The sequence below is a fragment of the Silurus meridionalis genome, chromosome 15, assembly GCF_014805685.1.
Source record: "Silurus meridionalis isolate SWU-2019-XX chromosome 15, ASM1480568v1, whole genome shotgun sequence".
NCBI lineage: Eukaryota > Metazoa > Chordata > Actinopteri > Siluriformes > Siluridae > Silurus > Silurus meridionalis.
Window position 1 is genome coordinate 16,549,737 of NC_060898.1, and position 23,650 is coordinate 16,573,386.

General features: G+C 39.3%; 1 protein-coding gene across 1 annotated transcript in view; it reads right to left on the bottom strand.

Moving 5' to 3' along the window:
- Positions 1 to 354: 354 nt before the first annotated feature.
- igsf9bb (immunoglobulin superfamily, member 9Bb) overlaps positions 355 to 23,650 on the bottom strand; it is a 101,991-nt gene continuing 78,695 nt past the window's right edge. Inside the window, 4 exon segments of the mRNA XM_046868082.1 lie at positions 355 to 6,282; positions 8,875 to 9,002; positions 11,799 to 13,305; positions 13,308 to 13,432. Of these exon segments, the coding sequence (XP_046724038.1) occupies positions 6,068 to 6,282; positions 8,875 to 9,002; positions 11,799 to 13,305; positions 13,308 to 13,432 (1,975 nt within the window). The 3' untranslated portion in view covers positions 355 to 6,067.

The window sequence follows — 23,650 nt, forward strand, 5'->3', positions numbered from 1 at the left end:
TGTGGTTCTTTGCCAAACTGTTACCACAATGGCACTCAATTGTAAGGATGTCATTGGACGTGATAACATTACATTTTTGCTTTACACGAGGCCCAAACCTGTTCCGGCATCACAGTGCCCCTGTGTACAAATCAGCTCCATGAACATATGGTTTACATGGTTTGGAATGGAAGATCTTGAGGGCCTGCTATAAAATCTCTGACCTCAATCCTATTGAACACCTTTGGAATCCTCACCCTACATCAGTACCTGACTTTACTAACACCCTTTTTTCTAAATGAGCACAAATCCCAATGACAACACTTCAAAATCTAGAGGAGCATCTTCCCAGAAGAGTGGAGGTTATCAGAACAGCAAATAGGTTGTAAATGTAAAAATGGGATTTTTAAAAAACCCATCCGAATCTTATGGTCAGGTGTCCACATACTTTTTTTCTATATACTGGCCTTAAAATCTGATTATGTGAATAACTTTTCAAGTCAAATATATTCTATTGATATAATATTATATAGCAAAAACCATTTCGCACCTTTAACAGTGTGCTCACTTCACTAAATAAAAATAATCTTTTGCCTTTGAGTATAGATCATAGTATAACCCCATTTTTTATCAAAATACCGTACTAATAAGAATATATCGCATTTTTTAGTCCACAATTTCGAGCGAAATCATTTTCATCTCTCAAATTTCAAATGAGCTCAATGCTTCTCAGTCTAGTGTGACGTTACAGTAAATGATCTAAATGATCAGACTGATAACGTTGAATATCAGCCTCTTTAATATCTCCATCGCAACAACACCCATTTCTTCATCGCCTTGAAAAAATAGTCCTTAATAAATCATCTACTTCATTCCAGAAACAAAAAAATCTCTCATGTGCACTCATTCAGATACATATCTGCTCTGGATAATAGCATTCGATAAAAACCGAAAGATCATGCTAAACACGTCTCAAATCGTTTATATACATTTTTTTTGTATCTGTTAGAAGATAACAGAGAAAGTGCCAAGACCCTGTCCTGTCAGCTAAGCATCATTCCATAAAATAAGGATACTAGTAAATCAAAGTAAATCACTAATAATACATTTAAGCTCAAGTAGAGAAATGTACATTTACCATATGCATATATTCTTGTAGATTTCATTCGTCAGGACTTACAGAGGGGATATTAGTGACAGCGATTCCTTAGAACAAGGTGAAGGAAACCTAAATGAGACAAATGAACACTTATCCAGGAGACGTAACAAAATGTGTTTCAAATGGGAGAGTAATCTTTAAAACGAAACAATTCAATCTTCCATGAAAGATATTTCACATCCACGACATGACACATAGATGCAAAAAACGCAAAGGAAAAAAACCCAAAGAAAAGACAAGAATAAAGTGAAAATGACGTGTTGAATCAGAACAAAGAGTCGAGCTTTACTAAGATGGTTGTTTTATTCAAAATTATACAAACGCAAATGATGGATTGGAATGGAAAATGTTTCTAGCTTGAAATAAATTGTCATGGTAACATAATAGAACGCTTGTTCTTGGGATATAAATTTCATATCGAATAAATGCAATGCAATAAAAAAAAGGTTGATAAGGTCAAGCTTGTCAGTGTCAATGTCACTCAGCTACAATGCTACCGAATGAGCTCAAGGGTTCGCTTGTTCATGGCCTTCAAAGCTTTCTTCTCTCTTTCTTTTTTATTTATTAAATATCGCCCTTTTCACTTTTTATGAGTGTTTATTCAGCATTTATTTGATCTTTCAGACACCTACAAACTCCTAAATTGTATAAATATACGTGTGTGTGTGTGTGTGTGTGTGTGTGTGTGTGTGTGTTGCCCTGCCACAGCCTAATTACACAACACGCAGAAAAACTCGATGGTGCTACAGAAGATACTGTTCAGTTTAGGTTTGGAATGAAAGGTTCACAGATTAAGTAAAGAAACGCGATGAACTGGCAACATTCACCACAAAAACACATTCTTCAAATGCAGGGTCAATGCAAATGTATCTTCTTCTGCCTATTAAATGCTAAAAGATACTTCAAAACCAGCATAAAAAAGCAACATACAAACACAAATGATTAGAAAATTAATTCGAAATATGGGAATATGTTTTATGAATATATTTTGTCGCGTGCATATATTGTCCAATTTATTCAAAATTACTAAAATTTTATCATACATTGTGCAATATATGCTATTATATACAGTATTTTGACATATTACAGTACATTCCTAGCATTTTGGATATTCCTTTTTTATATCACGTGGTTTTTTTTTTGTGTTGAAAATAAAATACAAACAAAAAAGAACAATATTTTGTTCATCAAATTGTTCTATATCTTTTACAAAGCACCATAGTTGACCAAACAGAAAATTGCCCAGTACATGTCTTGTAAATACTTTAGGAGCACATTTCTGAATTTAAAGATCTATCTAGAGGTTTGTTGCCACGTGTTTCATGGGTAATTGTCATCTAATCAGACATTTAATTAAATCACAAATGGAACAACAGGTATAGAGATTCAAAATCGCAGAAAAATATTTCTTGCAAAGAACAAAATAAATAAAATAAAAAGCCATCTGGTGCGATCTGAACCAGTCGCAAAGCTTTGTGCCAAATAAAAAGTGTCAAGCTCAGTGCAGTATGTGAAAAAGCTCCATATAATGTATGACTAGTTGACAATCAATTGCCTAAACAAGGCGAAATAAAATGATACAAATGAAATAAATAAATAAAAACGCTTACACAGGTACACTTGTAATGTGCTGGTCTCACATAAGCACAGAATACATCAAAGGTATTCCTGATTTTTTTCTTTTCATGTTTTCTTTAATAAGAAAGTGCAGTCATGACAAAATAAAATGAAATCTATATAACCGTGCCAACAGAAAGTGCCTGAGGTACACCCCAGCCTGTTGTCAATGTATTTAAAATAATAAATGCAAATTGGTGATCACATTCAGCACCCAGATGTAAGTCAAGTATGAAAGAGGACATTTTTTTACTTGGAAAAAAAAAACAGTTTTGAAAAAGCATTTTGATGGACAGTAGGTATTGACCGTCAAGATGCCACAGCAAACATTGAAAGTTTTGATCCGACGCTTGGAAGATGTTGAAATCCTAAAACGTCAAATACTGCGATGTTCAAAAACGACAAGCAGCAGCCACATCTGCTGGAAGATCTACTAAGAGAAATTAAGCAAATTTCAAGTGATTACAGTCCAAAGACTCCCAAAGTTTGATAGCACCCAAAAATCTAGGCTGTTGAATATGCCTGTATTGTACTGATTAGCCTTTGGGAGGGGCTTGATCATGAACCGACACAATCAATTTGCAAAACTTAGGTTAAACATCAACCTAGCTTGAATTTAAAGTGTCCCCCATTACCAACCAATTGTCCAACCTACGCCCTTGTGAGCTGTTTTTTTTTTTTTCCAGCAGGGACAAAGTAATTTGAAACAGGTAGAGCACCATTGCTGTCCACCACCAGCAACATCCCCCTTTCACTGACTGGCCACCAAAGTGAACATACATGAGCCCAGATATGTTTGTCCTGACAGTGAGAATACATATTAACCAGTAGAAAAGAAGCACCCTTGGATGATAGATACAGTATACAGTAAAAAACTTTGGCCGCATGGGAAAGCCTGATCTTCTCATAGGCATTTCCCATAATGTCTTTCCAGAGGATAGAGACAGGAGCTGGGGTGTTGCTTCTACTCGCAGCCAGTTTAAACGTCGAAAAGGAAAAGAAAAGCTACTAAATGGCCCACAAAGGCAGTAGGTTTCCATTTAAAATAAATAAAAAAATTATATATATATATATATATATATATATATATATATATATATATATATATATATATATATATATATATATATAAGACGACTAAATGGAGCTAAGCATTCAAGAGCCCAACTTTAGGTTTGCCTTTTTGGATCAAAGGGGGCAGTTGAAAAAATACTACAGTATATTTATGGCACAATGTCCTACCCTTCTCACAGTACATTACACTTAAGAATTTTATTGAGTAAAGACTGTAGTATTGAAACTATAATATTTAATATGTATCTTTCTAGAAGCTACCGTAGGAGCTCACAAAATCGTGACTAGGTCATCATTACTAGCATCAACATATGACGGTACATCACAGTGATTACCAAGGTTTTGCTCCAATGCATAAAGACCCAACCCAGAATCATGTACACACGGCCATAGCAGCTTTGGATTGTAGTGGAGAGTAACCTGTGCGCATCTCTGGATACCGTTTCGTAACCTTCTCGGGATGACGGATGAATATTTAACAGTGTTGATGTCCTTTGCTCAGCTTAATAAAAATAAACAATGCGAAAAAACAAAACAAAACAATGGTTCCTCCAGAAATGCTGGAAATAAGGATCATTCCAAATCCACGGAGGAGAAGATGAATGGAAACAAGACGACACTGCACACGCACAATGCGTATTATGTAAGAAATAAAGCCTGATGGTACATGCTATTAGAGAAAGGAATCGACAATGGGGTGGTGTAGTGACAACAATTACCGCACCACTGTTGATTATTTTCCAATAAACGCACGTCCCAACGAGTTCTTTATACCACAGCAAACATGCTATACTTTCTTCTGGGTTTACACTGGTAGCCCCAGTTACGACGGTTCGACTCTTTGATTTTAGGATGGCGATAGCGATGCAATAAAATTGTACAAATAGTGCGGCAGGCAAACGTAGCAGCGTATATGTTGTACAATACGTTGGAACGTTGCCAGTGGTTGACAGTGGCAACAGTGACAGTGGTCGAGTTCAGTTGTTTTGGTGTTAAAGGGCGCATTTTTTCCATGCTGTTGGTGTTTTAAAGGATAATTTAGGCTCTTGTCTTGCTCTACTTCATCAGCGAGTCCGTCTCAGACCTCCACTTGCATACTGGCTCTCGTCCACACGCCCACTTCCACTTAAATATATACTGTAAAGTTGATACATTACGGTACCATAAATTGCTCTGTTTTGCTAAATTATGCACTGTAATTTGCTCAATTATTAAATTACAGTACATTACCCCATACTGACCACCAAGACTCCTGGGTAGGCTAGGCCATGTCTCGAATAATGATGGGGTCATTGTAACGCATCATCATTGTAACATCCAGGACTACTTGTACATACATTTCATGTAGTTGTCCTTATCGAATAGTTCCTGATATCTTAGTCAATCACAATCTCTTTTGAATTTAAAAAGCCATGCTACCAAAAAAACCGCAACACAGTGCCTGAAAACGTAACATTCCAGCTTTACCACTAACGATCATAAAGCATGGACGCTGGAAACTCCTTACGAAATGTTAAATGCTATGTCGCAATTTCATCAATTACTGTACATGTATTTGCAGTGCAATACTTGAGCATGAACTACTGTCAAAGCTGCTGTTATTAAAAACCAGTCCAATCAGATTAGAGAATTCAGCAGTGCTGTGGTTAAAGTATATTAATACATAATACCATTATGAGCATAACAGTCATTTTGCCTTATAAGTAAGACCTGAAAAAAATTATTGAAGCGTAAATGACGGCTAACACACAAAAAAACCCACCATATATTCCACTGTTAAGAGGTTACAGGATGTGTGTCTGTCCAGCAGTGTTGCACTGATGAGTCTCGGGTGACTCTGAGGTATATCTTGCGTACGCATGAGAACCCTGTGTTCTGCTGAGACAGAGTAAGACTACTGGCAGAATGAAGCAGGTGCAGGAATGTAAGGAGGAATGAGAGCTGTAAACCATATGCATGAGCCTAAACTCTAGCATGCCTTTTTTTGTTTTTTGGAAGATAAATAAACATCCCAATGACACTGGTTCTCTGTTTGGGGCAATCTTGTACTGGAGCAAAACCTTGGAACACTACCAACCAGAAATAAGAAAAAAGAGATTCCAAGAAGAAAAAAAAAAGAATGTAAAGAAAAGCATGGATGGAAAGATGAGGTGTAGATATGGGGCACAGCTGGGGTGGTGGGAAACTCAGTGCAGAACCAGTGGGTTTCGGGAAGAGTGTGGCCTGCTCTCTGGCCCCTCACAGGAAAGTGGCGTGGTCTGGGTCCACTATGTCCATGCTGGCCAGAATGGCTTTCTGGTCATCTTGCGGCGGACGGCGGTACAGCAGGGCGGAGAAGCGGGCGTACGGGTCCTGTCTGGTTAACTTCTTCTTCTTCTTGCGGAGGTAGAGAGCTTCTTCTGGTGGGAGGACCTGAGAGGTGTGGGGCTGCTGGGTCTGAGAGGTCGGCGCACCTGGATCCAGACAATGGGACGTGAGTGCTGCGAGAGATTACAGATGTGCATAGACAACGATCGCAGCTCGAGAATACATAGGCATGATTTGGGCAAGAAAGTGATACAATCAAAGTAAACGAATATATAAAGCATTTGATTGGGTAGCTTATTATTGTATTATGTTTTTCAGGATCATTAGCACCTTCAATAGTCAAGATGTACCATTCTTTCATAATTACTGCTCACAGAAGCTGATTACCTAAAATCAGAAACTGGCTGCATCGTCCAGCATCAAGAATCTAGAAATATAATAATCTACTAAGATGGGTAAGAAAGCGTTATTAATTCAAACGATTATCATTATATTACCAGTATTTCTGAAGGGTTTTCAAAAGTTAGCATGCAGAGATTTTGCATTGATTCTAGGATCTAGGTTCAGGAAAGCTGCCACGAAGGACGTTCATCAGCTCGACACTACCTACTCACACCATAGCTCTGTGCTCTTGAAGCCTGCACACAGTCAACTGACGTATTTAAGTTACTTGACTGAGGCCTGCAATATAGAAAGACTCTTATCAAATACATCAAACAACATACACTCAGCACTTCGACCGAAACAACTGCACCTTTGCTCATTCATCCAATTTGGTGGTGGTTCAATGCATATAATCATGAGGATACACGTTTAGGGTATTGATTTAAATTCATATCAAACATCAGATTGAAGAATCTCAGTAAATCTGACTGCGGCAAGGTTGCTAGTATCTGACAGGCTGGGTTGATTATTTCAGAAGCTGCTGGGATTTTTTTACACACAACAGTTTCTGGAGTTTACAGAAGGGTATAAAAAGTTAAAAAACAGAGAGTGGCAATTCGGTGGGTGAAATTGCCTTGTTGATGAAGGAGGTCGGAGGAGAATAGCTGAACTGGGTGCTGCTGATAGAAAGTCCATGACAACTACAAATAACCACTCTTTACAAGTCTATTGATCAAAAACGCATCTCAGAATACACAACATGGCTAACCTTAGGGCGGATAGGCTACAACAGATAAAGGCAGTTGATGTTTCTGTGCCCATATTGCTGTTCTTTGCAGACAAGAATTGATCCTGATGTGGCTTTCTGCCATTTAGCCTATCCACCTTAAGGCTTGGATGGTCGAAACAGACTTTCTGTTATCATGATTATGCATGATTTTATGCATTGGACTGCAGCCATATGAATGTACATTAGTCAGAGTATCCCTATCAACGCACCAACATATGTGTTTCCGTGAACAGGACCTGTAAAGTCAACTGTTACCCTGAGTATATTGTGATATACATCGACCAGGTATAACTTCATGGCCACCGATCCGGCATAACATTATGACCACCTGCCTAATATTGTGTTGGTCCCTCTTTTTCTGCCTAAACAATCCTGACCCGTAGAGTATGAACAGCATGAACTACTTCAGCAATTTGAGCTACAGGAGCTCTTCTGTTGGATCGGATCACACGGGCCAGCCCTCACTCCCTCCGTGCATCAATAAGCCGTGGCTGCCCATGACCCTGTCACCGGTTCACCACTGTTTCTTACTTGGACCACTTTTGATAGATACTGAGCACTGCAGACCAGGAACAGCCCACAAGAGCTGCAGTTTTGGAGATGTTCTGATCCACTCGTCTAGACATCACAATTTGGCGCTTGCCAAACTCACTTAAATGCTTATACTTACCCAATTTTAAGGACAAAATGTTTACTTGCTGCCTACTATTTCCCACCCGCTAACAGCTGCCATGATGAAGAGATAATCAGTGTTATTCACTTCACTGCTCATAATGTTATAATGCCAATGTTATGCCTGATCGGTGTATATGATGATAATAATGGTTGCTTATGGTCAAACCTGATCCTAAAAGAGTACAATGCTATTTCATTTCTCATCAGGTTTATTTTGGAGCATTGAGACGATCCCACTTACCTAATCATGATGCATGTGAATAATTACATTTTAACAACCTGAAAAACGTCTCCTTTTCAGTTAATCACTTATCGTAATTTAATATAGCAAGTTAAATAAGTATAGATGTATGAGTAATAAAAATAAAGTGAGCTTCACTAAAATGATTGCCTTCTTTGCTCATATACTGAACAACTGCTTTCCTTTTATTTAGCTCGCTGTCACAGCACACCCATAAATTAGGATCTGCTTATAGTAAATTAGATGCATATAAGTGTTAATTTGTCTAAATAGCGCACTAAGTGGGAGAAGTATGATACACACAGTGTGCCAGTGTGCTGGCATTATGATTCAATTAGTGTTTAAATCACAATGTGTGTTTTTTGTTGTATGAAAAGCGAAACAGAAGCACACTTCTTTAGTGGTAGTTTAGTGGTTAAGGCATTTGGGCAAGGCCCTTATAGCGTAGACCTCATAGCTGCTCAGTTGTGTGAATGTGATAAATGTAAGTCACTCGTATAAAGGCATCTACCATATTCTATTAAAATGTCAACATTCAAACCTGCACAACCTTAATGATAAAGAGACAATCTGGGTTTTTCAACCAAAGCTGAATGCCGGCTGCATACTGCTAGAAATAAGGAAATAAAAAAATTAGTGAAACCTCACCCATTTTCTTTCTGGTCTTGGAGTTGTTATTGTTAACTGCAACCTTCTTGGCTTTTTTGACACGTTGATATCTCAGGGCTTCTATCCTCTCAGACCCTGCAGAACCACTCGGTGTACCTCGATGTTTTCTGCACAGAGGACAAAGAAAAGGCAAAGGGCTATCACACGGGTGAAAAGCTGTCTCGTGCCTTTCTAGTGATAAGACACTGGTCACATATGGCTTGGCCCAATCCATGTCAAGTTACTGCTCTCAGTGCCAAGCTATAGGCGCACCAGATTGCCTACAAACCAGTCCAAGACATCCACACTCTCGGAATCGGCCAGTTTTGTTCAGCATGACAATTATGGAGCCGGACATTATTTGAGTGGAAAGATAGGTATACTCGGGGCTAAAGAGGTGTACAGGTGCTTTCTCATTAGTACAGTATTGATCACAGCAATGAGGAATTTTGGAAAAAAAAAAAACAAGCTTGATAAATATTACTTCTACAGCTACAATAAATTAAATATGCATACCTTGGTATGGCAGGATAATATGTATCAGTTTAAAGAGAACTTTAAGATTAGATAAAATAAGATATACCTTTATTCGTCCCACAGTGGGGAAATTTCTGTATTAAATGAGAAAATGTAATGTATTAAGAATAATAGTAATAATAATAATACCAATAAGAGATTTTCTACTTTTGTGAAAAGGAAAGTATACATCCTTAAACATTAGGTTGTATTCACAGTCTTCCCATCCAAATACAGTATGGAGGCACTTAAAATGCAGCCCACATACTCAGCCACACGCACACACACGGCTCTGACGAGGCACGGTGAAACAAGAAAAAGAGCATTATAAAGGAGCCCTTCCGTCTGCTGGGGCTGCCAAGAGAAATTAAAAGCCATTAGTAGAGGGGGGAAATCACAGCTGAGCGACAAAGCATCTTCAAAAATGTGTTCATAGACATGAATACTGTCTACAATGGGCTTCACCATGCTGACAGGGGGAGAGATGGCGGGAGGGGAAATGGCTACTTGGGAACAGTCACATAATGAAAAGTAAAACAAAGCACTCAGACAACAAATGTAACAAGAATTTATTCAGATATTTGTTCGTTTTTCAACTGAAGAGCAATATTTAGCGATGGCATGCATGGAATTTTGCACATGGAACAGAACTTTAAAGGGGAATACTCTGAAAAGCACTTCACTGGGCAAAAGCCACACATAAAAAGAGAATGTTTGTTACGGTGCCCAGAGCCAGTAGTATTTTCCCCATTACAAAAACGAAGTGCATGAGCTTTTATGGAAGTATACTTTTCTCCTCTAGAATGGGAGAGTGTTCTGCAGTCCAAATATATAAGTAAACACATGTGCATTTGGATTTATGATGATGAGAGTGTTTAAAAAGTGCCAGTATTTATTTTTTTACTCTAATATATAAGAAACTTTGCCTTTTTAAAATATCTTTTGTTTTTCTAATTGTAATTTACAAGTGACTCATTATGTGACTATAATGTGTTTTACAATACAACTCGGCTAAAATCGGCTAAAATCATATACACTTGTTCTAGTTCATGGCCCTGATGTGAACGTGATCATGATCCTAAATGTTTTTTTTTTGTGATCCTAAATGTTCTTTCGAATAAAAAGCAAGTTTGTCTTGACCACATGATCTATGAAATATCTCTTAAGTAGAAAACTTACATATGCATACCAGGATGAGAATGCATATAGGATTCAAGACTGCAGAACTTAAATGCATAACTACTCATAACTTAAATAAAAATAAAATAAGAAAAAATAATGCAGGTTGGTGTAGCAAAATTAAACAAATCAAGACTCTCAGACTCGTATTCCCCTTTAAAGAACAAGGTGAATAAAAGCCCCACCTGCTGCCCCCCCCTTTCAGACATGGATCCAACCCTTACCTATTGCGGTGTAGAGGACCTGGTCACAACAACGCTGCCCAGATAGCTGAGATCAATCAAAAACAAAGCAGGTAAGACTCCAGGAGTCATCAAGAATGACCAACTGCCCCTAATTGAGATGGTGACGACATTGCAACAGATGAGAGCGGACAGTCCCTGCAACGTGATTCGCCCAACAAGCCTCCCCCTGGCAGTCAGAGCTGGGGTGACCTGGGTGATGGAGGAAAGGGAGGTGTAGGAGAAGCAATCATGCAGTCATATTACTAATGTTCGGGAGAGGAGGCCTGTGCCTGCTGTGCTGGACACGTCTAAATCAATCTCCACTTCATACATACTGTAAGTCATCCTACAAAGCCTGGAGTTAGTCAAAACAGGGCTTTATTTTGACTGAGAAAGGTCAATTGGGATGCACGGGGGTTCCTCCTGTTGGGTGAAAGGCAGGGTAAAGCAGAATGACATAGAATGGAAAGGCTGGGGTCCAGTGGTGGTGTTCCTCTGATTCCAGGCTTTTAAAGGGCTTTGGTACTGCATTTTAAATTGACTTAAGATATCACTTACTGAGAGACTGAGCCCCAAAAGGTCTGTCACCATATCTGTGAAGCAAATAATTCATCCTGCCTTGAGCTTATATTAATCTAAATATAAATTCATCTTTATTTTCAGGAAAATTTTACAGACAAGCGTCTTTAAGTGCTTCACAGACCTTATGAATGAACATTGATGTTTGACATGAAAAGCAGCATCAGTGAGACTGAGATCTACAGTGTAATAATACAACATCATCTATGTTAGAAAATGGTTCTGAATGGTTTGCAAAATGTAAAGCATTGAGGGCAGTTTAGAAAAGAAAACAGAAAACTTATGATACAGCAATTTTTTTCTCTAGCAAACATGTAAAACAACTCTACCTTCATGATCAGTTAGAAAAGTTTTCTATTTGTGTAAATAAATGTATTATACTTTTTTAGTACAGTCAACTTTGTTTGGCAACCTCATTGAACTTACCCTGAAGCTGATAGCTGAGGCGGAGAGGGTTCTGATGGCAGAATCTCCTCCTCACTCCTCCTCTGTGTTGGAATATGTCCAAAAATGCTGCTGCTTTCCATAGGAGGTGACGGAGACTGGGATGGATAACTTGTTGCTGAGGTGCCAAAGGCCATGTGGGAACGGTAAATAGGACTTGCCCTTCGGCTTCCCTGACCTTGAGCAGGGGAAGAAGAAGGTGAGGATCTTTTTGAAAAGCTAACAGAAGGTGGCTGCAGGGTTATTTCAGACATCTCAGGGGGGATAGAAGGCTGGACAATGTTAGGACGAGGCCTAGGGCGCACTACGATCTCGGGAGAACCCTCATGAGAGCTAATGGGGCTTTGAGTAAGAGGTGAGAGACGGGAAGGCTGGAGTACCACCATGCTGGGTTCCATCCTACGGGGCTGTCTGGGACTGAGCCTGGGAGTTAACTCATACCAACGGGTATCCAGGCTTCCAAATGAGCTAGGACCAACAATGTGAGACGCTGGGTCAGGGTAAGGCAATACCGGCACACCCATACCGTGGCTTGTGTGTCTTAGCTGCCCTAGACTCTGTGCCTCTTGCATAGGTAAATGCTTGGCTGGAAGGCCCTGAGGCTTCAATTTGCTGGGAGATTTGCCTAGCCGACTCTTTGGGGCCTCCAGCTGAAGAATACCAGGATAGGAGGGTATGTGAATTGAGGCAGGTGGGAGAGCACTAGGAGGGAGAATGAGGGGTGGTGGAAGAGACGGTTCCCGGTGAAACTGCAAAGGGTGGGGGGGAGGAAATATAAAGTGGGGACCCTCAAATGTGGCAAAAGAGAAATCAGGCCGTTGCCAGATATCTGGGGAACGTGATGACGTGTGTGTCAGGGGAAGGGAGCAGCCTGAGACTGCATAGTGCTGAATATCTCCTTCACTGATTTCTTCTGGTATGGTTGGATGACCAAAAGGCCCCTCAATGTGGTAAGGGGGTGAAGACATTACTGAGCTGAGTGGGCTGGTGTCTGGCATGTAGAAAGGAGGTGGAGGCTCAGGTTCTCCAGGACTGCCTAAATAGCTGCCCAAGTAGAACTGGCCATGGGAAAAGGCTCGAAAATGAGGAGCACCACGTATCTGCCCCATGGCCTGAAGTCGACTGCTTTCCATGATGGTCATTCCTTCCATCGGCCTCTGGAAGCGGGGGCTATAGGCTGGGGGCTGCAAGTAAGACTCCTGGCTGGAAGAAATAGGAGAGATCTGATGCGGTCTAAGAGTGGCCATCATAGGAGGCATGGGGCCAGGATCATCATTCTCTTCATCAGACTGTCGAAATTCTGGGTAAAGGTCTGATTCTTCCACAAAGGGGAAGCCCTCAATACGCCTAGGCTTGACAGGTGTGTCCATGTCAGTGGGATCCATGACGAAGCGACCATCTGGCCCACGACTGATTAACTCAATAGGTGTAGTAGCCTCAGCTTCATGTTTAGAGACACTATATTTCTTGCTAATTATTGCTCTTTTGTCTTCTTGTATAAGGAAAGCTCCTTCTCCTTGGCAGGACTTTTCTTGGCTCGTGATCCATCCTCAGATGACTCGGATGGAGCTCCCATAGATCGGACACTTTCTGGACTCATCTTACCAGAAGATGGCCTGATAAAAAGAAGAAAGGGAGCCGTTAGTTTGTAGTATGTTAATCCATTTATTCTCACAAGTCTAAAAACTTTAACATATGTATGAAAACAATTTAGGATGGTTTTAAACTGAAAGACCAAATGTTATGATGTTATATTTTAACCTCAATACAAGCATTGCATACATCAACACAGATGCAACCTTAATCATTTGTCTGAATCAACTGACAGCTAAAATACTGCTGTATTTCTTTCAGTGAGATAAACAGTTTGTAAGTTGCATGTAACAACATTACAAGTGAAGGGGTGTTAATGATATCATCAATGGTTTTACTGTAATTTTAAGTAATCAGTTGATACATTTTTTTATAAACTTCAGTATACATACTACATATTAGATTAGATATTAGTCTTCAGTAACTGCTTTATCTTGGTCAGTGTCTTTGTGGATCCAAAGCCTATCCCAACAACACTGGAAATTACACAGATTCACATACTCATTCACATACAAGGATAATTTAGAGCCTATCCATCCACCTACGTACATGTTCTTAGGCAGATAGGAGGAAACCTGGGAACCCAGAGGAATCACCACATACAAAGTAACACAAGCTCAGGATTGAACCAGCATGCCTCCTACTGATATATTAACACTTTCATTTACTTCCAGGCCTAATTTATTTTAGAATTATTGAATCCTTTGAATAACTTTAATTAGGGTCACGTCAATGCTTTAGAACCAATTATACTTAAGTGGCTGATGGTTTGTTTTGCACATTTATTACTCTTAATGCTCAATCCTGTAAATTCTTAACTACAATTTCTTACATGACTTTTTTCAGGGCCAAGATAAGTTTTATTAGTGTGTGCAAATGCTGTACATTTCCATTCTCTCACTGGTTGTTTAAAATATCTACTAGAATATGCTTTCATTCACGCCACTGTAACAGCTTAACTTTGCTAAAGCCTTTGCACCCAGACTTTAATTAGTAATTATACCTTTTTATGTTGTGCTTTTTCTAATGCCAAAATGTAGAAATAAACATATAATAAAGAAATAGTCTCTAGAAACTACTAGAAATAAAATGCAATAATAAAAAGAGCAGCATGATTGTATTGATTTATCATGAGTAAAGATCAATTAAAAAAATCTGATTTTGGACAAAGAGATTACTTTTATTTCAGAAAGCATGATAAAACAATCATCCAGGAAAAAATTTAAATCAAAGCTGCAATTATTTTATTAGTAATAATGTCAATTGAAGCCTTGTTTCTGCTGAATCATTACACTTTGCCTGTGCTGACTGCAGTGACGATGCTGGGTTTCCATGGCAACTGCCTACCGAAAACCAACATTGAAGTCAATGATGTCATCCCTGCGTCTGGAGACACCGCATCACAAGAGGAAAATCTTATACTCATTAATGGTGCGAAGATCAGAGCAAACCACTAATCATTTACAGCAGGTCAGAAAGCATTTACAGCCTCTTTGTGAACTAAACTTGGCTAAACACTTTATCAACCTCTGGCTGTCACATAGGCCATGTTTCTTTTTTTTATTACTCTGCCTGTCACAAATGTATACGCCCCGAACGATTACAATAATCAAAACACTTAGGTACGTGAAAAAATACAGCACAAGCAGATCCATTATGCACATGCTCTGGCACAGCTAAATGAGGATGTGAAGAAGTCAAAGCTATATTTAATCAGGGACTAAAATCAAGAGATGTCAGAATTGTAAAGTGTATGAATTATAACACTTAAAACTCATAAATAAAATAAAAGCAGCTAAAAATGTAAGACGTTCGAAATTGACCCATTTCAATGTTACCATTTCAGCTCTAGTAGCTGTGAAATGTATCGTAATACGTTTCAACTGTGAAAGAAATATTACTCTCTTGAATAAGCTCAAAGCTCCTACTACTCTACTACACAATAAAGAAGCAGTGTAAATTGGTCAGAACTGATCTTCAATTATGATGTACTCTTATAATTGAGGCTATTTGTAAAACATTCAATCAACACAACAATAAATCCAAAGATCGTCAAAAAAAGAAAAAAAAACCCAGAGAAGGTTGAGGCGCCGCTTGTGGTCATGCTCTAGTGTGAAGTGGAGCGTTGGTCACATAGATGCAGGTGTTCAGAGGATGCTCGGCACCAAAATCTGAAAATCTGATGAACATCACGGGGGTTAACACACAAGCCAGCCTTACTGTATTCACCTAAACTGCTAATAAAACAGCTACAGTGTAGAATGTATGATTCAGTTTTATTTGATGTTTTAATTGCTAGCTATGTGTGCTTTCTTCATGCTGTGAATGCCAGGCGTTGATAAAGTTGTTGGTTTTGTGCCACCGTAGGAGCAGAAATACCAGCTGGCAAAATGACCGGTCTCTTAGTTAATACTGGTGATGCAGATGACAAAAATTCCCAGGATTCCACATATTCGGAATATGATAGAAGAAGAAATGTAAACCTTCACCTATACTACAAGCAATTACAGTATAGTAGTTCAACACAATTTTTACACAGATCTGTATTTCCTTCATTTATCTACTTTTATACATCACCTTTCACACAGTCAACTTGCTTTATAGTGGCAATAATTGGAAATAAAGAAACAATTCACACACACACTCGACATGCAGTGAAAAAGCATTTCACTGCATGTCGTACCCTGTATGTATGTGTATGTGACAAATATAATTTGATTTGATTTGACTCACACACACACACACACACACACACACACACACACACACACTCTCACATGTACATAAACTGTATATACATAAACATACAGTATATTAGGGTGTAATGGTACACGTATTTGTACCAAAATTTTTCTGTACAGGGCTTTTGGTTTGGTACACATGTGCGGAGTCAAAAGAATAGTTCAAATCTGAGTTCCCTCAGGAACTTATTAAGTGGTGGACTGCAACTTTGCTTAGACTCTGCCTCACACTTTGAGCACATTTTTATTCTTATTAACTTTGAAACATACACAACACTGCCAGGGGTATAAAAAAGAAACTAGATTTAGCGCAGTATCACTGTGGCTACTCGCTATGTACCGGAAATAAGATTTGTTTTGCGCATGCATGAAAAACGCTAAAGAATCCATAGAGCTAGCGTTAGCCGGTAACCAGGAAGTGGCTAGCGACTAACGCTAGCAATTAGGATTCTTTAGCTTCAAAAATTTCTCAAAAAATCTTGCCAATTCCACATATCGAGGGAGTGAAAGAATGAAGGAAGGAAGGAAGCCATTTATATAAAATACTATTAAAGTCTGCTGAAATAAGTAGAACAGTGAAGTTTATCATATCTTTAGAAAATTAAATATAAAATGTAAAACACACACACAGACACACACACATCTGAATTATCATCTGAGGTCTAACAAATGTGAACTATTTAATGCAATTGTTCATTCATTTATTTGTAATAAATTTAATTTGTGGCAATTAAAAAACTATATATATATATATATATATATATATATATATATATATATATATATATATATATTGCAATTAACATAATAAATAATGTGTTTATAATAATTGGTACAGATATAAAAATTATATAAAAAAAATTGTTGTGTACCTGGGGAATGTTTAATAGTAACATAGATCTAGATCAGCGGTCCCAAACCACCTGGTCATGACCCTGTACTCGACTGTGGAAGAGTTGCTACCGAGTCACATAATGTTCTGTGTTAAATTTTTATAGATATGACAGTGTATTATTTATTGTGTATTTTCCATTTAAGACATGTAACAGGTTTACATACAGTGCAATCTGAAATATATAAACAACCCGCAATCCCCCCATCCCCAATGGCAATTTTGTTGTAGACCCCCCTGCTCTAGATTTTTCATGCTGCTTCACTGCTTATTTTAAATTTCATGCAAAAAAAGAAAAGTGAAGAAGGTTAGCACAAGATGCTAGATTACCAGGCACTCAGAGATTTACAGTATAACGGTTCTTAATCCACATGACCACAATCTTGCTCTAATGTGATCTCATTTTCTTCTTCATGGCATTATTATAATAATATTGTAGTTTCTGCATTTTGTACACATTGTAGTATGATTGTTAGAGATGTTGAGAATTCAGTGAGTATTGCATTACAGTAGTCAAGGGAAAAAAACATGGCCCAATTTGTTGCTATTGTCATGTTATAATGGATATTATGTGCTATTTTCCTAAGATGATAAAAAGCAGCTTTAATACGTTATTCATGTGTTATGAGATAAACCTAGATCTAAACCCGAACCGGGTGACTTGATCAGAAACTTCCAGAAGCCTACAGAAATAATAGTACAAAGGCATGAGGATGTGAAGAAGCAGCAGGCTGGCCAGTGAAAAATAACCTAGAGGTCAGAAGGATGCGTGCTCAATGTGGCCTAAAGATGCTCAGCCAAGCAGAATAAGATGGTCTTCATACAGTGGGAGAATAAAAACTCACTTCTTTCTCATCCTTTAACACTATTTGAAGCATGGAGTTAATTCAGTCGCCCTGAATTAACCAATAATATATGGATGATCTACTGTATATTGAAATAATAGTGGAAATATGGCAACTAAATTTTACAATCACGCCGAGCAACACTTGATTGTTTTTTTTAATCATTATTTAAGCAGGCGCTTTCACAGGCTTTCCCGGAAAACATGTCACTTGGCAGTTCCATGACCAAGCATTGCCTCCTGCTGGACATCGATGACTCAGCTGGGGTGCTTAAAGTGAGCACACTGCTCAGAGCTAGGCATGTTTATGGATGGAGGTGAGACAGGCAGGAGTGGAAAGAAAGGGCTGCGGCAATTTAATTGGAAGTGTCCGCCAATACAACCGTGCCCATAGGCGGTGCACATGGGACATGCGGCCAAGCCAGAGCGCGCTCAGCTGCGCAAGGTACAGCACTCACTGACGGCTTGAAGGTGGGGGCCTGAGCCTGCTCCCATCCGTCCCCTCCCACAAGGGCTCTATGCCAGGCAGAGGGGTTAGAGGAGCCCTGCGACAGGAAACATAACAAAAACAGAAGGAAGGGGCAGGGGAGCACGGAGATTGTCAACGATGTTTAGCTTCCGAATATCCAAGACAGGAGAAGTGACAAAAAATAAAGCACCAAAACAGGAGAAAAAAAATATAACTAGAAGATGGAGAAATAGGATCGTGGCACTTTAGTGGTCTCTTTTATTATCTCCAACACACTTTTTTGATCATGCGATTATACTTCTTGTAATGCAGAGGAAAGAAAATTGTTTATTGTTAGTATGTTAGAAAACAAGTATAAACTAATTTACACAAAATGAGAAGCTGTGCGATACATAAAAACAGCATCTTTCAAACCACTCTGTTACTCTGTTGTAAGCTGCCATTAGGCGAATACCTTGTTTTTTTTGCATAACAAATATTCTGCATCTTTTGCTATTACAACAAACAAACAAACAAAAAAAAAAAACCCTAATAATCACGGTTACACAATTGTCCCATACAGTGCAAATGTAACAGATTCATTAGGACACAAGGAGTTGTGTTTCTTGAAATTTGCACTGGCGCTACAATGCAAAACTGCATACACTTAAACAATTTATACGTTTATACCTAGCATAGCTATCACATGCACAAGGGAGGCACATCTTTCCATCCTTATTAACAAATAATTGTTTATTCGTCCTAGAACTTGTATTTTTACCTAACCTTTATTAAAACTTTTCATTCAAGATCAATACAATGCATGAACTTTGGTTTAATGTACTGTATATACACTTTGCGGCAAACAGTGTGATCACAATTTTAGGAAGCTATAAAAAGCACATGCGGTGGAGACAGCGCTAGTTTCTGCAATGGAAGGAAGCGCTGCAGGGATGCAGGGAGTGTGGCCTGGAGACGCAGCATCTTTTTTCCTCAATGAACCAGGGTTACATACGTAACCAAGAGACGTTTCCTTTTTGGAACTCGAGCTGCATTAACAATGCTTTGTAAACAAGAGTCTAATATCTCCAGACTGACCAGTCCCTGCCTAGTGTGGATGGGCACAGATAGGTCGAAGGACAGAGGAGCCAAGAGTGTCCCTAAGGTCAAGGCTGTAGAACCTGACAAAGGTCAGCGGGGTGGACCAGCCTGCAGCATTGCAAATATCTTGGAGAGGCTTTAGAGGCTGCTACACTCCGGGTGGAGTGAGCTCTTACCCTGAAAGGTGCAGGAAGACCAGCATCCACAATTCGCTTTCTGAGGGTCTGCTCGTTCGCAGGGATTCCCTTTTTATAGGGACCGTAGCAGACGAACTCCAACTTTCTCCACAGCTCCGTTTACAGCTGGTTTAACTTCTTCTGGTCAGGGACCTAAAAGGGAGGAGGATAGAATTTTAAGGGAACTTCAGGAAAGGGCTCAAAGGAAGGCTTAGACAGGTCCCTCAGAACGACAGCCAGGTCCCACACAAGCACTCTAGGTCGCACCCGAGGCCTCAGCTTTCAGGTACCACGGAGAAATCTTGTGACCGCGGGGCCACCAGGAAGGGGCGGACTCCATTCCGGCAAACTCTCTCCAGAACATACGGAGCAACGCAACAGGGCAAGAGGCATAGAGGCATGGTCTCTGCCACACCTGTACCATGGTGTCCAGCCCGAGCGGGGCTGGGTAAATGAGGGAAAACCAGAGGGGACAGTGCAATGTCTCCTGAGTAGCAAACAAGTCCCCTTGTGCTCCGTAAAACGTCCTCCATTTCTGCTCCATCATGTCTGGGTGGAGCCTCCATTCCCCGGGCCTCAGCCCTTGTCTGCTCCCTGGGCGTCTGCTCCCTGGTTTAGGCACCCTAGGATATATGCTGCGCTCATGAAGAGCAGCTTTCCTTGGGCCCACAGGAGTATCTGTATAGGGCTGAGATCGCAGACCCCCCTGATGGTTGATTTAGGAGACCATGGATGTGTGGCCTCTCAGGTCTGAAAAAAGGTGCTTTAGAGCCAGAAGCATGGCTAGAATCTTTAGGCAGTTGTGCCAGATGAGATAGGGCCCGTTTCACAGACCTTGGGTGGAGCAGCAACTCATGACCGCCCCCCCATTCCGTGAGGGAAGCATCCGTCATTAGCTTTAACGTCCGAAGGGGCTTGGTGGGCAGAGCCAGGGCCTTGAGGGACGATGCAGCACCCAAGGAGAGATAGCGAGCATTTCTTCAACCCAGGGCATAGTCCCATAATCGCACTCTTTCAGTCCTACTAAATTAGCATAGAGGGAGACATTGGAACTGAAGGGTGGGCCAAGTATGGGCTGCTCGAGGAAAAAAAGCAGACCCCGGCGTGGAGGCGGTGAGGTAGATCACAAAAAGCGCTCATGCAGCTCGAGGACGCTGTTTTTGTTTTCCGCCTGGCTGAGCAATATCTAGCTTGGCAAAAGCACAAGCCACCACCTACAAAAGCTCCTTAAACAGGACTGGCTGCGAGGGAGTGTCTACAGGTTAGCTAGCATTTATTCCCTCAACCTCCTCGAAGGAAGAGAGCTGGAGCGCAGCATTCTCCTGACAGGGGGAAGAAACTGCTGGAAGGCATGCTTCTGCGCCCTGGGAGGAGGCCCATCTCCAAACCCTCTGCCATATCCAACTGCTCCCAGGCAAGCTACACACAAACTGTGTGTATCCCCCCCAGTGATAAAGCAGGGGGATAAAGGAGGAACACACAGCCGGTACCGAAGCTTGCTTTACATTTATTTTTTGCTTATATTAAATTTTTTTTCTTACACAGTCACACACAGAGCGCTTCCAGAACAAACAGAAGCAAGCGCTTTCCGTTGGACAGATTACCCACGTAACTCAGAGCTTGGACACACGGAAGTGTTCCCAAAGCGTTGTGGACGCAGCTCAAGTTCCTGAAAGGGAACTAGGCTCGGTTCTGTTTTTGTGTCTGAATGTGCAAAAATCCCCATAGTCACAGTCCAAAATCTAATGGAAAGCCTTCCCAGAAAAATGAAGGTTATTATATGAGATCCACAAACCTCAACTATATGTACTAATTTAAAGCCAGTAAGATTTGCTGTGAAGTTGCTTATGTAATTATAATTACACACAAGATTGTTTCTGCATACGTGCCAGCCACATGAGTTTCTACCATTTCACTACACTACACTTGTAGATAACGATAATCTAAACTCTTTTATAGCCATTACAGTCTTAAGTAAGGAAAATAGCCAGCAGTTGTAATCATTTACTGCAACATAAGTACATAGTGTACAAGCGAAACATATTGCAGCAACAATAAAAGTGTGCTTTTAATTGCAGAATCATTTCAATTTACCCATTATGAATTTTAAGTTAAATGAAAATTAATGCCTTAGCGCAACTGGCAAATTAGCCACAGGGGAAACAGAGATAAGCCTATTGTTTAACTGAGTTTTCAGCGTTTACTACAGGAAATAGAGTGCTCTCGATATGGGATGCTTTACTACCTGAACACACACACGCACACACGCACACACACACACACACACACACACACATACACACACACGCACTTAATGACCATTTGACCACCTGTACACCTACACAATTATCCAATCTAAAGTTAATACAGAAAAGGAAGCAAAAACATTCAGTGAGCAACAGATATGCAGGCAGAAATACCTTGCTGATTAGACAAGAACGGCCAGTCTGATTAAACACACTTTATAAACACGCTGAAAAGAAAAGCATTTCAGAATGTGTAACATGTCAAACTTTTAAGTGGATGAACTACACAACTCAGATGAACATATCAGGTTCAAATCCAATCTGCCAAGACCAAACATCTAAGTCTAAATCAACCCCCCAAAAAGATACAGTTGGAAATAAAGGTTAAAAAAATTATAATCTGGTCTTGTTCTAATAACTGCATAAATGAACATGGATAAAGGTGTTCTAATTAAAGTGGCCAGTCATTTTATATTTGGTGTAATATTTCTAAACATATTCGAGTTATATCTTTGATAAAAATAAATAGGTCATATATAATATATATGATGTAATTATGGTATAAACTTGATTAGACTTCAAATAGACAAGAATGGCAAGTCTGTGATATAATTATGGCATAATATGGCACAAACTGTTTTAATATTTATTGTTTCTTTGTTTATTGTAATAAATCTTTTATAAATAGCATAAAAGCACCTTATGGACCAATCATCAAATTGCAACTATATATATATATATATATATATATATATATATATATATATATATATATATATATATATTTTAATAGACAGATCTTGATTGAATGACATCCAAGAGTCTCCTTAAGGTGCAGTACAGAAGGCAACAAGAGAGCGTGAACAAACCAGTCAAAACATTTTAAGCACTAGGTTTATATTTTGGCTAATGTGTAAGATAATAAAACCGATTTTAATAGTATAAAAAATAGAAAATGTCTATTTATTCCAGGAAAGGATGCTGCAAGATGCAGATCTAGAACCCAAATAAGACTGGAATTAAATGTATGTATTTATGCTTTCAGACAAACCTGTGATCAATATTCAGCAGTCTGGCCAATGATTAAAAAGGTAGCAATTGAGATTAAGGTTTACTTAACTAAGATTATTTATGTCACATACTCCACGTGTTGCATTTCCCAGCATGCTGAGAACTTCTTGTATGGTGTGCATGGTATTTCACATCATGCACTTTTGATTAAATTGCCATGCTTAAGTGTATATTTTGGATCTGTTTCCATTCTTGTCCTGTCAATGGATTGCTGCCTTAATGTGTTTACCTTTACCTTATTTAGTACCATTGTTTTCTCATCTGTCTTGTTTTTTGTGCTTTTTTTTTTACTTTTTTGTGCTTCAACATTTGAATGTTTGGTACTTTTCTTGTCTTTCAATTTAGTGCAATAAATAATTATTTAAGTAATGCTATCAAGCTAAACATTATCATACCATAAATAATGTAAAAAAAAAAAAAGGAAGAAAGTTAGCATATACAGTACAAGCTAGCTTGAGAATTGCAATCACTGTTTATATAGTCACAAACTAAATTTACAACCCTAAATCCAATAAAAGTTGGGACACTGTGTAAAATGTAAATAAAAAAAGGATGCAATGATTTGCTAAATATTTGCCGCATCATAGAACAAACAATACAGCAAATGAAACCCAGAACTGTTCAACAGCTAGAATTCTGCATCAGAAACGTATGGGACAACATTTCTCTCGCAAAACTTCAGCAACTGGTCTCCTCAGCTCCCAGATGTATACGGACAGAAG